This window comes from Hippopotamus amphibius, chromosome 7 (genome assembly GCF_030028045.1).
Source record: "Hippopotamus amphibius kiboko isolate mHipAmp2 chromosome 7, mHipAmp2.hap2, whole genome shotgun sequence".
Taxonomy (NCBI): Eukaryota; Metazoa; Chordata; class Mammalia; order Artiodactyla; family Hippopotamidae; genus Hippopotamus; species Hippopotamus amphibius.
In genome coordinates, this window is record NC_080192.1 from 14,563,667 (window position 1) to 14,580,220 (window position 16,554).

The 16,554-nt window shown below is 46.5% G+C and overlaps 1 protein-coding gene across 1 annotated transcript in view; it reads left to right on the plus strand.

The window, feature by feature from the left end:
• The window catches only part of SYN3 (synapsin III), a 442,694-nt gene that overhangs the window by 135,156 nt on the left and 290,984 nt on the right, over window positions 1-16,554 (plus strand). The window contains exons 6-7 of the mRNA XM_057741452.1: window positions 11,803-11,959; window positions 15,131-15,220. Coding sequence (XP_057597435.1) covers window positions 11,803-11,959; window positions 15,131-15,220 — 247 coding nt within the window. The remainder of the gene's footprint in view (window positions 1-11,802; window positions 11,960-15,130; window positions 15,221-16,554) is intronic.

Here is a 16,554-nt window from a genome sequence, read left to right on the forward strand (position 1 = left end):
GAGAGCAGGATGCTCCCCTGGCCCCCGTGTGGGGTGAGGGCTAAGCTTCCTGCCTCACAGAGACATGCCACCCAGAGGCTCTACAGCCATGGCGAGCTGCACTTCACAAGCCCAGCCATTCCAAGCACATCTCAGCATCCTTTGGATGCAGTAACCATTCTGGGTGCTGGGGAAACAGGAGCCCACGAGTCCTGCTGCTCAGGGGGGCGGAGACTGCTTAGGGGAGATGTGATTTGTATTTGATAGTACAGAGCTCTACATGTCATAGTTCTGATTGACCAAGAGAGCATGTGCAGCCATGCTGGGTCTTGGTTTTCCCATATGTAAATGGGCTAATAATAGTGTTGTATTGATGCTGTGGTTCTCTGCTCGGGCCCCTTTTGCCAGCCAGTGCACCCATCCCCAGCGCTGTGAGTGCCATGGTACCAGCTATACCTCTGGCCTTCTCCAGAGCCTTTGGCTTATGGTAACAGCATCTCTGAGACAACGGAATGGATATTTCCTTCTGCCACCACTCCCGCTCCCATCAGGGGAGCTGGTAACTGATTGATATTGGGGATGCAAAAGCCCAGTTCTCTTTCCTCAAGGCAAGATAACTCCATGGGACTATTTATACTCCAGAAATCTCTATAGATCAAGCCAAGGCTAGACCTTACCCACGACTACATCCATCCTCAGCCCCTTCCCCTTCCTGTCTTGCTTCTCTCACCCTCTTATAGCTTTTCCTCAAGAGCACACCCTCCCTCCATGAGTCATAGGCTTCGGAAGCCTGTTTTGGGCCCCACTTTTAGGGGAACCAACCCAAGACAAATACTCACTTCACAGGGGCTTTATGTGAGGATTTGATAAAATAAGGCTTGAAAAGCCCCTTTGTGGGTGCCTGGCACTCAGCAAGTACCCAATAGTCAGTGATCGTGATTCTCATAAACTAGTGCTACGTGCCACAAGAGAATGTCACAAGGGAACTCAGACAGTTACGATAGAGAGGTTGGTTTTGAAAGCCTTGGTTCCCAGTCTGGAACTGGAAGCAGTTATCCTAGGAAGGGCCCTTGGAAGTCACTTAGCCCAGCTCTCCTTTTACCAGTGAGAAAACTGAGGCCCAGAGAGGAGAAGCTGCAGTGTCAGAGACCCATGGCAAGTCAGGAGCAGAACTGGGACTGGACTCGACCATGCTTTTCCCCCACCTCCTCATCCTCTTTTGGTATCTTGGGATCCTTTGTCCCTGCTAGTTATTGAAGTGCTTCTGACTTTAGATGGGCTGGGACCCTGGAAAGGGAAGTCAGAGCACATCCCATTTCCACGTGCATGTCCTGAGCACCTGCTAATACTGGACACCTGCCAGGCACTCAGGGGTGTGGTATATACAGACGAATATACTAGCCCCTGGTTGTTCAGAGACCTCCACTGTTTTCAAAGCGTGTGTGTGTGTGTGTGTTGGTTAACTTTTGTACCAGGAAATAAATAATACCAGCCCATTCTACAGGGAACAATTTATTAAGAGTGAATTTCGAGAGGCAGTAAGAGCAGGTAGATGGGCAAGAGCATTCCTGGACTCACTTTTTACCATATTAAATACATAGGAACATACTTAATTTCTATAATGCTCTCTGGAGAGTCTGCTGTCCTTTTCATTTTCCCCAAGTATGTATAGAGTTACAAAGGTGAGACAGGTCGTGGCTTCTGGGTATAGCTGGAGTCCTGTGTGGTTGAAGTATAGGATGCATATCATCTGTGTGACCATAGATGGCCACAGTGAAATTGGAGAAGTAGACCTTTTAATGAACCCGAACCAGACTCAGGATTCTGTGTGTTGTGCTAAAGCAGTTGGGCTTTGATCTGCACATAGTGCAGCCTCCACAACCAGGAGAGCAACGTGCTCAGATGTGTGTCCTACAAAAATGTCTCTGGGCAACGTGGAGAGGTGACTTGAGAGGCAAGGCAAGAACCCTGCCCCCAGATGGAGGCAAGCTTGGACAGGTGAAGAGTGAAGTAGGAGACCACAACTCGTGAGCTGTCAGGAGATGCTGTGTGGGAGATTTCCACATGAGCCAGGCACACTGACAGTGACGAGAATGGAGGTTGAGGAGAAATCGTGAGGAAGTGGGATTTGAGTTGGAATTTTTGAGAGGCGGTTTCCTAAGCATGGGGAGTGGCGTGGACAGAGCACAGTATGAATGGATGGAAGACTAACATGGGGTCAGCAGGGCTGTGAACCTGGGTGGAAGGGCATCCGAGGAGCACAGAGGTGCCAGAGCTAGGAGGAGGCCTAGGCCACTTTCTGGGGAGCAGTGAGCCCCAGGGGAAGAAGTATGAACTCCTGCCTGTGGGCAGTAAGGCTACTGGAGGATTTTGAACAGCAGAATGGCAGGAGGAGAGCAGGATTTCAAGATTAGTGCAGGAATGGGATGTAGATGAGGGTGGTGGTGGAGGAAGGACCTTCCCACCCCGCCCCAGATTTGGAGACCATGCACTGCCCGCTTTCAGGCCACTTTCCTCATCCAGACAAGTTTAGTTTGCACAATGTGGTCCTGTATTTTTTAAAAAGGAGACATTTCACACAGAAAGATTTCACATAAAAGGCAGGTTTCTGACTTCATTTGAAAATCAGAGGATTTGGTAAGATTGGACCAAGTATTTCCACGTGGCCACCATATGCTGGAGTTGGGTTATAATTGCCCCCTGTAGGTGCAGCCTTGAGTTTTGCTGGAGTTTCTCCCATAGCAGTCCTGCTTTATTTATTTTTGGTGCATGGTGATTTTTAAAAAATTTTGAATGAGCAGTCAGCACTTAAGTAACTGAGAATTTCTTGTAAATATCCAGATTTTGGCTTCTTTAGAAAGTCATTAGGGCCACCTGAGACCTCGTTCCTAGGAGGCCATAATGGCTAGGGCTTAGGCCATTTTCCATTTCACCAGCCCCCACTTCTCCCAGCTCTCCACAGAGGCCTGCGTTAGCTGCCGTCTGCCATGAAAGTTATGCTCTCCTACAGGAAGACAGAATGTTTCTAGAGCTTAAGTCATTATCAAAAGTGGGAAAATGAAAGATAGAGTAAGGGACGTGCACGCTCCTAACAAAGGCTGGAGAGAGCATTGTGGAAATGAATACTATTCCCACCTTTAATTTGGAAACAAAGAGAGTATGTGTTAGAAAAAGACCACCAAGGACACCGCTAGAAAAGACTGGCCCGCTCCCCCAGCCTCCTTATATCACTAAGTTTTGTGATAGTTGTTACAGCAATAGATAATTGGATATACTAGGTTGAGAGAATAAATTATACTACAAGCCCCCAAAAAAGATTATTTATTTATTTACTTTTATTTTTATTTATTTTTAATTGAAGTAGAGTTGACTTACAAGATTACATTGGTTTTAGTGATTCCATATTTTTGTGGATTATTAGTGCCTTAGTTTCTTGAAAAAATAAGGCTGTTGATAGTCAGCTTCTTACAGGGTCATTGGGAGGATTAAAGATACCATAATTAAAAGCCTAAAAATGACTCCTGATGCAGAGGAAGTGCTCAGTAAATCTGAATGATTTCCACTATTGCCTTTGAGGACAAGGTGGGTGAACCCACTGAATGGAGTGATTTCACGGGACAGGGACCCAACATTGAGCCTTGGAGAAGAGCCGTAGGAGGGGAGAAGACACAGTGAGGAGCTGGGAGGAAACAGCTGGGAAGCAAGGGGAGAGCATCTTCAGGGTGGGGAGGATGGAGAGCATGCTACAGAGGTCACGAGGACCAGGGTAAATTTGCCTCCCCCGCCACCCCCACCCCAAGGACTCTTGGCCATATCTAGGGACATTTTTCATTGTCCCAATTGGAGTGGGAGTGCATCTATTGGGTAGAGGCCAGAGATGTTCCCAACACCCTACAATGCACAGGACAGCCCCGCCCTGCCCTCCCCCCCGCCCCCACTGCCACCAAAACACACAATGAAGAATTATCCAGGTCCGAAGGTCAATAGCGCGGAGAGTGGGAAACCCTTTTCTACAGCCAGCAGCTTCCAGGTTTGACTTATGGTTCCACCAGCAATAGCTATGTAACTTCAGTAAGTTCTTTAACCACTCTGTGCCTCAGTTTTATCTGGAAAATGGGGATGAAAATAACAGCTGCTTAAATGAATCAGGCTTAAATGAGTGAAGGTATGTGGAGGGCTTAGAATAGAGGCTCATTGTACATTAGCTATTATTAGAAATAAGGGAAATTGAGGGCATAGCAGAGTCCATTTGATCTTGGAGTTTGGCTTTTAGGAATGACCTCAGTAGTTTCACTAGGGTGGAAAGGGGACTGGCAGCCAGACGCAGGGGGTGATGGGGATGGGTACGTGGGACTGGGGCTGGCCGGCACAGAAGGCAACAACCGGAGGAAGTGGAGGAATGGCTCGTTATGGCTGCCAGGCCAAGTGAAGGGGGTTGTTTTACACTCCATTTTTTATTTATGCCAATCAGAAATTTTGGTTAATGCCCAAACCACATGATAATAAAAAAGGAAATTTTTGAAACAAAAGAAATCACCTGCAGCCTCTCCACCTTAACAAATTAGCAATGCTCCATCTCTCCTTCCAGGCCTATCATTTTTACAGTGCTTAAGTCATAGCACAGATTTTCTTTCCTATTGTTTTATGTCCCTTGAAATTGTCCCGTAAGCATTTTCCATGATGTTTCATTATTGTTACATTTATCGTTTTTCCAAAATGAAGATAAACTTCATTGTTTTTTTCTTGTTGTAAAAACGCTTTGTGCTCTTTTTTTTTTAATGGAGATAGACTTTTTCTAAGTCTGAAGAAGAATGTAAAAACCCCCGTTTCCCATCCCACCCTTCAGAATTAGCCAGCTTAGCATTTTTGGTGAACATCCTTCCAAACAAATCTCCATGCATTTATCTATGTGTTGATTTGTTAACTCTTTTACGTAAACATGAGCATTAATTAACTGTCATTCATTTTCGACCTTGAAGTGAAGGTTTTCTTATTGTTGGAGTCGGGGTTGTTGTTCTGGGAAGTGGGGAGGGGGCTGTGGATGTATACACGCAAGAACAAAGAAAGCCAGGAAGCTGCTAGAAAGAGGAAATATCGCGAGTGTGCAGTGCGTTCATTTCCTGAGGCTGCTGTAACTAAGTACCAGAGGCTGGGCGACTTACGCAACAGAAACATATTCTCTTATGGTTCTGGAGGCTGGAAGTCTGCGATCAAGGTGTCAGCAGGGCCATGCTCCCCTCAAGGATCTAGATGAGGATCCATCGCTGTCTCTTCCTGGCTTCTTGTTGTTGCCAGCAATCCTTGATGTCCCTTGACTGGTAGACACATCATTCCACTCTTTGGTCCCTTCATCACGTGGCATTCTCCTCTTCCTCTCTGTGTCTGTGTCCAGATTTACCTCTTCTTATAAAGATCCCAGCCGTTGGATCAGGGCCCACCCTACTGCAGTATGACTGCACCTTTAACTTGATTAAATCTGCAAAGACCTGTTTCCAAATAAGGTTACACACACAGAGGTAACAAGGCTCAGGACTTCAGTGTATCTTTTGGAGGGACACAGTTCAACCCATAACACGTGGGATCCCCAGGGTGATGGACGAGGAGGATGGAGCAAGGGTGGAGCAGCAAGGAGTCTTTCTCTGAAATGTAAGGGAAGGAAGAGACTGGGATAAAGAGACTGAGATTCTGAGGCTGAGAAGGGAGACCAGGAAGCCTGCTTCCTCCAGCAATTCATGTCTGTGTTTTATTAACCTCATAGTAGTTTACAAAGAGAGCCCCGGGATTCATCAGAGAGCCTGGCTGTTTGTAAACCCCACCGGGCCCCTTCCCCACCGTCATTATGCCATGCAGCTGGCAGCTGCTGTGCGGGCCCCGCGGACCTCACGGCAGCATCCTGTTGTCTGCTTCTCGGCAGATGCCTGGTTGGCTGCCACCTAATTTCTTTTCGGCCTGGACTAATTTCTTGCAGTCCTCGGGCTGACGGGAAGCATCGCTAATTCCCAAAGTCCTTCCACATGGCCCATTCAAAGCCCTCCGTCTGCCAAGTGTGCGCATCTCCTCTGTTCTGCCCTTGCTGGAGGGTAGTGGTCCAGAAGCCTTCAGAAGCATGGCCACCCCCTCCCGTTTTCCTCAGGACACCTGTTTTTGCTGGTTTGCTCAGTTCTCTTGGTCTCCTTTCGACAGATTTGGTGCCTGAGGTTGAATTTTCAGAAGTGGAGGGGGATGGGAAAGGATTGTGAGAAGTGGGAGAAGTTACAAGGACACCTGAAGTCCCTGCTGGTGGACACAGATGTCAGGAAGTCCAGAGCCTTCCCAGCCATGGCTGGGGTTAGGTCTGAGTGTGATGGGTAAACATGTGACCAAAATTAGCAACATTATCACCCTTAGTCAACCTGGCTCTTGGGGAACAGGGGACCATAACAAAATAGCAGTCAAGTGGCTGAGAATAATGATGTTTCTGCTTATTGACCTGGGTCCCAGGCAAAGCCCAGCCAAAATCTCTTCTTGCCACTGCAGGCTTCTGCATGTTGAGGGAACTATTGCACTTCTGCGGTGGTTAAAAGTCGCTCAGCCTTTGGCCCCCCACCTCTTGCCTGGGGCACCTAGTAATCTCCCAACAATGCATCACCTATGCCAACTCTACCATTTAGTTATATGTTGTCCTTGATTTCCTCTCCAGTGTCGACGGCCACTTCTGAGAAAGACCTGGGATCAGAAACCCAAATAATATGGCTCATATTAAGTCTAAATAACAAGAAAACCTAGGCACAGCCTCCAGCCAGGATGTGCCAGGTTGAGTGGGACTGACGGAGGTCTTCTTGCTCAGGCTGTGCCCACTGTGTGGGCCCAGTGGGTCTGCGGAGACAGAAGGGCAGGCAGGGGTTCCTGAGAGTCACTGAGAATTTTTACCCAACCTCATCTCTTGCCACCACCTTATCAGACCTTTTACTCAAGCCATGTAACCAGTTGCAGACTTTGCCACTTCTTCCTGATATTAGCCAGAGCAATTGTGACAGGAAGCACCAGACCCAATTCAAACTCGTGCAGGCGAAAAAGAAAACTGATTGCCTCACATAACTCACAAGATGAGGACAGCTCTGGTGTCAGGCTCAGCAGAACTCAGGGCCTCAATGATGCAGACAGGCTTCTGTTTCCCTCCTTGTCTCGTTCCAAGTGGCACTTCTGTTACAGGTGGGATCCCTCCGTGGAGCAGGAAAACGGTGTCCATCAGCCCCAGGTGGCATCACTCCAGCTTAGCTGGCCACTTAGAAGAGGATTGTGACGGGCACATTTTACATCAGCGACACAATCCTTAGACCAGCTACTGCCCAGGGAAATGTGGTTCTCTGGTTGGAGAGGATTTTATCATGGAGTCTGTTCTCCCTCCCCCAAAAAGGAAGGATATTGAGAAGATAAAACCAGCACAGTCCACTACACCCCCTACTTCAGGGGGGTTCCTTCATCCAGTTACAGGTGCTGTTCCCTCCACCTAGAAACCCTTAAAACCCTGCCCATGTGACAAACCCCTGCATTTCCTTCACAACCCAAGTCCTCCAGCACACGCTCGTCTACACCCTCCCCAGACAGAGGGCCACCTTCGTGTTTCGTACATGCCTCCATTATTTCACTCACTCGTTTTTTCTTTTGTTCTTTTAGCAAATCCTTATCCTTTAGCATTACACCCACCTCCTCTAGGACAGTGAGTTTCATGAAAACAGGGATTATGTCCAGGTCATCTCAGAATCTCCAGCCTCTACAGGGGTGCTTGGCCCACTGTCAAGCCCTGAAACTACTGACCACATACCTGGATGTTAGGGTGACATGCAGGATGTGGCCGTTCCCTGACTGGATAGAGAACCTTGGGTGCTGGCTATGGAGTGAGGAACCACGTGCTGGAGTCACTAATTTCTCCGCCTTCCATGCGAATCGCTCATACCCCAGGCTGTCTGGAAGGACACTCTGCATTCGGTGAAGCAACCAATGGCAGAACTTGAACCGTGGCTGGTTTGCCCTGATACATTACACATGGAGAGTGTTTATTTCTCACATATTGTATCTGAGAATCTTAAGCAGCCATGGGGTCTAAATTGCATTCTCTGGGGTTAAAACCTTCTTGGTGATGCTAACATACCTCTGGGAATACAGGACTAGTTACCTTGTAAGGAAGCCCCCTGGGTATTAGGGGCCACACGTTATCCCCTGGCTCCTTTGACCATCAGTCCTAGTCCTCTTCTCTAGGACCACAAGGAAAGAGGTCATTCTTTTTTCCACTTTATGTTCACTCATTCTTTCATGTGTACTTGCATTCATTAACTTCAGCATTCACTTAAAAACATTCATAAGGCCTATTTTATCTAAGATGGGCAGGTCCCCTGTTCTCATTGAGCTGACATCTTTAGAGGGGAGAGACAGACCATAAACAACGAAACATATAAACAAGAGAAATACAGTTGTCATAAGAGCTATGAAGAAAAGAAAATAGGGCAATATGAGAGTTGGGGAAAATTTCAATAGAGCGACTAGGACAGGTGTCTTTCAGGAAATGAATTTGAGCAAATGAGTGATAAGAATAAGACACCCACACACAGTTTGGGAAAAGAGCATCCAGGGAGAGAATTGGAGGGAGGAGCAACTGTCAGTGTGGTTTGGATGGAGATGAGGGAGGGGATAAAGTAGAAATGAGGATGGAGAGGTGGGCATGATAAGGAAGTGAGGATCTGTCATCAGAAAGAGGGAAGCCTTCTGAGGGTTTTGAGCATGGAGTTGATGTATAATTTTAAACGAGCACTTGGAATATGGAAGCTTGAGGTAGATTCCCAAATCCTGGAAGACAAATAGGAGGTGACGACTACTTTATTTCAAAGAGGAAGAAGGATCTGATTTAGAGGTGAGCTCTAGATGCCCTGGAAAGACAGCACCACAATATCTGGACTGAGGTCGGAGTATCCCAAGACAGGCCATCGGGTACTCCTTTTGGAAACTGGTCTACGAAGGGCATCTCCTTTTTCTAGATAGCCAGATTTCCCCCACCCCCAGGCTGTGTTCTTCTTATGAGTTCTCCACAAACAGTGAAAAAGTAGGAGGCTGGCCGGCATGAAACTTTATTTCCTCCTGGAACAGAGTGAAGTTGCCCTAGTGAGGCACCAGGCATGCTAGCACCATTGTCTGTGGGGGAAACTACACTGCTGGGAGGAGGGGGCATTGCACTGTCACAACCGGGGCCCCGGAGGACCCTCGGAGCATCAAAGCAGAGAGAGAAATCAAAAGGAAAAGACTCAGGGAGAGTGGAAAATGTATTTACATGTTTTGTTAAGACTCATAGCCATGAAAAAAAACAAACAACTAGTAAAAACATTACCATGTGTGACAGATGAAGGGCCGCGTCCTAACACAGAGCTCACTTCAGTGAGGAAACAGGGAGGCCCCATTTTTTTTTTAAATGGGGAAAGATGTAAGCAGACTTTTACAGAAAAGAAAATGCCTATGGTTAATAAAAGGACTCAGTCACACTAAAACCAGAAAAAAATGTAAACTAAAACAGCAGTGGGGTACAGGGTATCTTTTGGGGAAAATGGTTTATCAAAGTGAAAATGTATTTTTTAAAATTACTGTGCTGGTGAGGCTGCAATGAGATGGACACTGTCAGGTGCAATGGTGATGTGCACCTTTAAAAGGGGGTGCTTTTTTTGAGTACCTTTAAAAAAGTTTCATACCCTTTAACCAAACAATCCCACTTCTTAGACTCTATCTTTAGGAAATAGTTTTAAATGAAATGTGTGCAAACATGTGCATGTGTGAAATATTGGAAAGAGGCTACTTAATAATAGATGATCAATTGGCTTAATATGGTATATCCATTCAGTGCACTATTAGGTAGCCAGTAGAAATGAAATTTTCGAAGATATTTTGATAGGGAAAATACACTATAATATGTGGAAAACAACAAAATCATAATTAATAAAAATCACATCAATGATGAGTATGAATACATGTTTTATATATATATAAATAGATTAGTGGGTCATAATGTACATGTAAGGAAACACATAGAAAGGTTATTAGAATTTTCTCTTGAGTTGAGAATTACAGGTAATTTTTGTTTACGTCTTTGTGTTTTCCAAGGGTGTTTTCTTTCTTCACAATGAACATATTTTAAAAATCAGATTAAAAAAATCAGATAAAAGTAGAAAATGGTTATGTCGGTGCTCCCTTTGGTCATCAGATTCCTGTTAGAGACACACACACCCCTTCATCCCTCCTTCCATTTCTGTTGCTGTAAGACACTGCAAAGTGGAGGGCAAAGAGCAGGGAGGCAGGAGGAAAGCAGAGAGGTGGGTGCGATCTCCTACTATGTCACGGTTTTGCCGAGTGACCTGGGACATGTCACTGTCTGGTTATAGGGCTTAGTTTCCACATCTGTAAAATTCACTGGTGGCACCGGCTCATCTCTAAGAATGCAATAGGGATGTAAGCATAGCCATTCCAAGCTTATAGCCCAACTCCAGCCCTAACCACAGTGACATCACTGACTGCTTCTATGAGCAGATTCCACCCACACCCAGATGTCACCATCCACGTGGCTGCCCTCAGGACGAGTTACAATTTAATCAGGGTCACCCTTGCCCTTTCCTTTGGGAACAGGTGGTAATGTTTATGTACATCATTCATTCCTTCAGCACATCCTTGTTACGCCCCTGCTCCTGGGCGCCAGCCCGTGGGGGCAGGCACCATAAGGCCCACGCTCAGAGTGATTCAGGAAGTGTCTTCACTGGGGCAAGTCTTCTCACTTTGGGAGTTATTTTAATTTATATTTGAATTATTTTAAAGAATTAAAGTTTATTTGAAGCTAAGTGTCTGACTGCATGAGCCAAGTGGATCACACCATTTTAAGTGTAAACCACCTACCTATCGTGAGTCTGATTTTCTCGTGTGACTTAGAAGTGAGGAATCCAGAAACAGGTGGGTCCTTGGCAGTGTGAATAAAACAATGTGTGACTCCACCTGGAGCCATGGGATGGAGGGAGGAGCATGTGGACTTGTAGCCAGATGACCTGAGTTCAAACATGGCTCTCCTGCTTCCCAGCTTTGTGACTTGGGGAAGTTCACAGCTTCTCTGACCGGCAGTATTCTCATCTGTAAAGTGGAGAAATAGCCGCAACCTTACTCAGGTTTGCTTGTGAGCATTACTCAGGATCTTATCCCCAGTAGGACCAACGAGCCTGGCATGTTCTCAGCCTTTGCATCAGTATTCTTGCTGCTTTCCAGAGGTTGCTACTTGAAAGGGACAAGGCATATTGGAGATATACTACAAAGAAGCCGTGCTGCACCATCATGAGAGCCAGGGTTGTGAGGCTACACAGACCTGGCCCTGCCACTTACCTGCAGTGTGTCTTTTTGAGCAAGTGACCTGATCTTCCTGAGCCTCAGGGTGCTCACCTGTAAGATGGAATTGATGGCAGTAATACCCACATCCCAGGGCAGTTGTGCAGACTCAGTAACGTGCATCCACCATGGTGCCTAGTAAAATCACAATATGTTCACTGAATTGTTTGATGCATGTTTTTCCAACTGCAAATGAAATACTTGTTCAATATAGAAAACTTAGAAAACAACCTTAAAAAGAAAAAGAGGAAAGTGTGAATTGTTTTCAGTCTTTTTGCAGTTGCTCTGTGTTTGCATCTGATCTTCCTCATCCACACTGTCCCACCCCATCCCCATCTGAGCTGAGGTGCTATCCCCCGCAGGCAGGCTGTGGCTTGGCGCTCTGATTGTACTGTCACCTAATCAGGTATCTAACACTGCTGTTGGCCGCTCTCTTGGCAGATCCTTCAAGCCGGACTTCATCCTTGTCCGCCAGCATGCCTACAGCATGGCCCTGGGCGAAGACTACCGCAGCCTGGTCATTGGCCTCCAGTACGGAGGGCTGCCTGCCATCAACTCCCTCTACTCTGTCTACAACTTCTGCAGCAAGCCCTGGGTGGTAGGTGCCGAGCCAGGCTGACCCAGAAGGAAGGGGGAGGCAGTGGCTGGCCTCCCAGCCCTGAAGTGGACCCATTCCCCAGCATGGAGGCCCAGTAATAAAAGGAGTCTTTTTAAACCAACTGAATAAACAACTTGGATCCCAGATACCTTTCTGTAATTGTTACCTACCAGATCTTATATAGCATTTACGATACAGTGTTATGTTATAATAACATTGGTGGTAAGAGGGGGTACCCTACCCTACTGCTCTTATTAATATTTGACATAGCATCATTTTTGTTTAAAGGTCAGCACTGTTTATTGAGCACTTACTATGTACTAGAAAACTGTGCTGCTTGGTGCTAGAAAACTGTGCTGCTTGGTGCTCATGCTATTGCTGTCATGTGAAGTGACATCATTACTCTATTTTACAGAGAACGAAGATCAACTTTAGGGCCGTTAAGGAACTCCCCAGGTCATGGGGAACTTGAAGTCATCTCTCTCCGACCCCCAATGCTTGACTCCTCCCCCACTTTTATTCATTAGTTTCATATTCATTCATTTTATTTGACTTCCCACACAATGTTACCTGTAAGAGAGGCTTTTCCTAAAATACCACCCCCTCACTCCCCAAGCACTCTCAGATTTCTCACCCTGCTTTATTTTTTCCCCAAATACTTATCTCCACCTAGAATGATATATTTATTCATTCATCTGTATTATCTGGCTCCCCTACTTGAAGTAATCTATTCATGCAACAAATATTTATTGAGCACCTGCTATGTTCCAGGTACTTTTCTAAGTTCTAGGAACACGGCAGTGAGCAAATCAGACCAAAATCCCCTGTAGTGTGTAGGACACATCCAATATGTTAATAAACATGCCAAATATTTAATATGACATATGATAAGTGTCAAGGGAAAAACAAAGCAGAGAAGGGGAAGAGGAAATGTAGAGGTTGGGGGGTATGTAGAATGTGCTCTGTGAAACTCTTAGCCATCTCATCTCTTCTTTTATTACCTCTGCATGGTCTCCTGGTGGTAGGGCCGTGGTTGAGAACATGGGCTCTGGAGCCCGACTGCCTAGGTCCAGGCTCTTCCATTTATGAGCTGTGTAGCCTTAAGCAACTGGCTTGACCTCTCTGAGTTTATTTTCCATATTTTTACAGGGATGGTAAAAATAGGGCCTTCCTGGTAAGGTTATGAGTTAGTACGTGTAAAGTACTTAGAATGGTGGGTGGCATTAAGTACACACTCAGTAAACAGTAACAAGTCTTATTGTCCCTAGTCCTAGGAAAGAGGTCTCTACAGAGCTGGCACTCAGTATTTATTGAATGCATACACTCATTAACCACTCTTACCATGGCTTTGGTCTCCTTTTCCTGCTTCCCTAACTAAGCTTTTAGGCCTACAACATCCCAGAAAGGGCCCTAGGTGGTATTAGTTCCCCCTCCTTGTTTTCCCATATCGTCATGGTGATGGTAGCAACTAACGTTCATTAGCACTACCTGTGCTGTGCTGAGCCCTCCACATGCATTTTCTATTTAATCCTCGAACCACCCTGAGGAGTAGGTATTTCTAATACCTTCATTGCACAGATGAGGAAACTGAGGCTCGGTAGTAAAGTAGTGAAGCTGGGCATCTCCAAAACTTCTGCTTGATTATGGAATTACTCTCCTTCTCTGGACTTCAGTTTCCTTATCTGTAGAATGAGGGGCCCTCCCATTGTTTCCCATATTTCTGAGGTCCCTCAAGCCCACTGAATTGACACTGTGTTGCACCACAGCTGCAGGCTACAGCCCAAGAATCTACAGACCGATCCTGGCCTGGTACAGAAAGTTCCTAAGTTACCTGTTCTTTGTGTGTGAGCTCTTAGTATTGAGTTACCCCAAAGTAAGTTTGGCAGGAGACTTAGCTCCTCTTCCAGCCATTGGGCACCCACGTTAGGCCACACATTACAGCTTATTCCTTCTTCCTGGTCAGAGTTCACCTGGCTCTTCCCTGCTTTTGTTCACCAGCAGCTCCCCTTCGCCTTCTGGGTGAATTCCCAGCTCCTTGTCTGGCCCCTAAGGCTCCTGGTGGTCACTCTCCAGCCTCCTCTCTCACTGTCCCTTGCATCCAAGGCCACAGCCATGGCAGCCACTGAGTGTCTCCAGCACACAGGCATTTCACTGCACACCTGGAGTGCCCTTCTTCCTTCTCTTATGTCATCTGTTCCAGGGAGTCGTCCTCATCCCCACTCTGTCCCTCTTCCAGGTCCTACCACCCCCTCGCTTCCCTCCAACAAGACGTTATCATCTCTGCCCACAGGCCTGGTCTGCGTGTTCAGTGTGTTGCCCCAATATTAAAGCGCAGTGCTGGGCACAGAGAGAGCTCCCAGGGATGCTGAGTAGAGTGGATGCTGGGGGAGACTACAAGACCAAGGCCTGCCTTTCAGCAGCTTACCTGCTAGCTCTGGAGACAGTAGCTACCTCCATGGCAAAACAAGGAAGTGCTGAAGCGGGGGGAGCATGATGTGAAAGGGATGCAATGTGTGCTGTTGGAAATTAGTGGGGTTGTAAAAGCAGAGAAAATACATACCACTAACATAGCCAACACGCGAGCGTACCTATGGACTGGGTCCTGCTTTTAATACACTGTATATGTAATCCTTACAACAATCCTGTCAGGTTGGATCTCTTGTTTTCTCCATTTACAAATGAGGAAACTGAAGCTCAGAAACCTGAAACGGCTTTCCAGGTTACACAGCTAGTAAGTGGTAGAGAATTTGAACTCATAGTCTACCCCATAAACTGTTGGGTTGGCCATAAGGTTTGTGCAGACATGGAAAAACCCAAATGAGCTTTTGGCCAACCCAATACTACACAAATGCCTCTCAAAAAAGAAGGGCATTGCAGGCAGGGGACAGGGCATGAAGGTCAGCAGGTTGTGCTTGTGTGAAATGCTAAGAATGTAGTAAATGCTTATTAAATGTAATTGAGCAGAACTTAGTGGGCCTGGCAGGAGTGAAGGGGTTGGTGCAACCAGAGGGTGGATAGGATGAATGTCCCGCCAAGGACTCTGGCCTTTATCCCATAGGCAGGGAACAGCTACTGGAGCTCAGACAGATGCCTGAGGCCCGGGATCAAGTGGGAGTTTTCACCATACTGGGTAACAATGGTTGACCAGTGTTCTCTCGTATTCTGTCCTAGTTCTCTCAACTCATTAAGATCTTCCATTCCCTGGGTCCTGAGAAGTTCCCGCTTGTGGAGCAAACATTTTTCCCCAACCATAAGCCAATGGTGAGTGCTCTTTTTTACTCTGCTTATTTTTGTGATATGGAACAAAGCCAGATGTCCATGTATTCAGTCCATTTGAATGGAGGAGGTGGGCTCAGGGGCTGCTCCCTGACCACCTAGGCTGTAAGGAAAAGCCATGAAATCCTATAGGGATACTCGCTTTTCCTAGGAGAAGAGTCATGTCTCCAGGTGACATTTCAGGTGGTAGAGCAAATGACAAAGATGGACAGCATTCCTTGGGATGTTGGGAATTTTTAGCAAATCAGGGGACAACTTGAGCTGGCATGTTGGAACCAGAGGTTGATAATAAAGGTGAAAGATGTTTCAAAGGTAGGGTGTTATTTCACTTGAGCCCTGTGCAGGACCTGGTTTCAACTCTTATTTTAATAAAAGCAGTAATATTCTGTTTGCATTGATTGTTGAAAGGCAGTTTCCTTGTGTGTCCTCTTCGCATTCCCACTTTTGATATATGCAAGGTTGTCTCTGGGAAGTGGTTGGAGCTTAGTTTGGAATATGTGGGATAACCTCCCACTTGGAGGGTGGGGAAGGTGAACATCTTTTTTTGGATGAGTTGGAGAGCTCTCCATCCTGCGGCCAGAAGAAGTTGCATGGAAGAGTTCTGGGCAGCTGGAAATAACCCATGACATGCCTGCTTGCATGGTTGGTGGTCTTGTTAAACTGGTCCAAGGAATGCAGGGCATGGCCCCATGCATGCCTTGAAAAGAATGTGAGTCTTGAGGAACAAGACAGTTAATAGGGTATCCAGTAGTCCCAGCTGAGGATGATGCCCTGCTTGTAGAATCCCAAGCTTGGGCTGCTGAGCTCGACAGTCCTTTTTGGAGACACTGATAGGTGTCTCCAGGTGGGGGACAGTCTAACCAGGCAGAAGCGTTTTTCATTGATTATCTTTTACTTATATCTGATGCCATGAGAGGAGTCATAGAATCCAGGATGTGCTGGTTGGAATAAGAAGGGTGTGTGGAACCCAGCATATTCCGACAAAATGAGAACATAGTGGAGAAAATTCGGGATCTATCCTCACACCAGCCTGGGTTTGAATCCCAGTTATGCCTATTTACCAGGTCTTGGGTCCCTGTGAGCCTCAGCTTCCTCAGCTGAAAACCATGGATGACAGTGGAACCATCTCATTGCGTTGTTGAGATTTAATGTGATCGTGTGTATAGGGTGCTGTGCTTGGCGTATGATCGTTGCTCAAAATATAGTAGCTTTAAAATAGGCACAAAGCCATACCCTGGAACATCGTCAACAATGGGATCAACGTTGGGTGCGGGGTCTGCAGTTGACACAGCCCATTGAGGGTGACAAGCCCAGCTCTA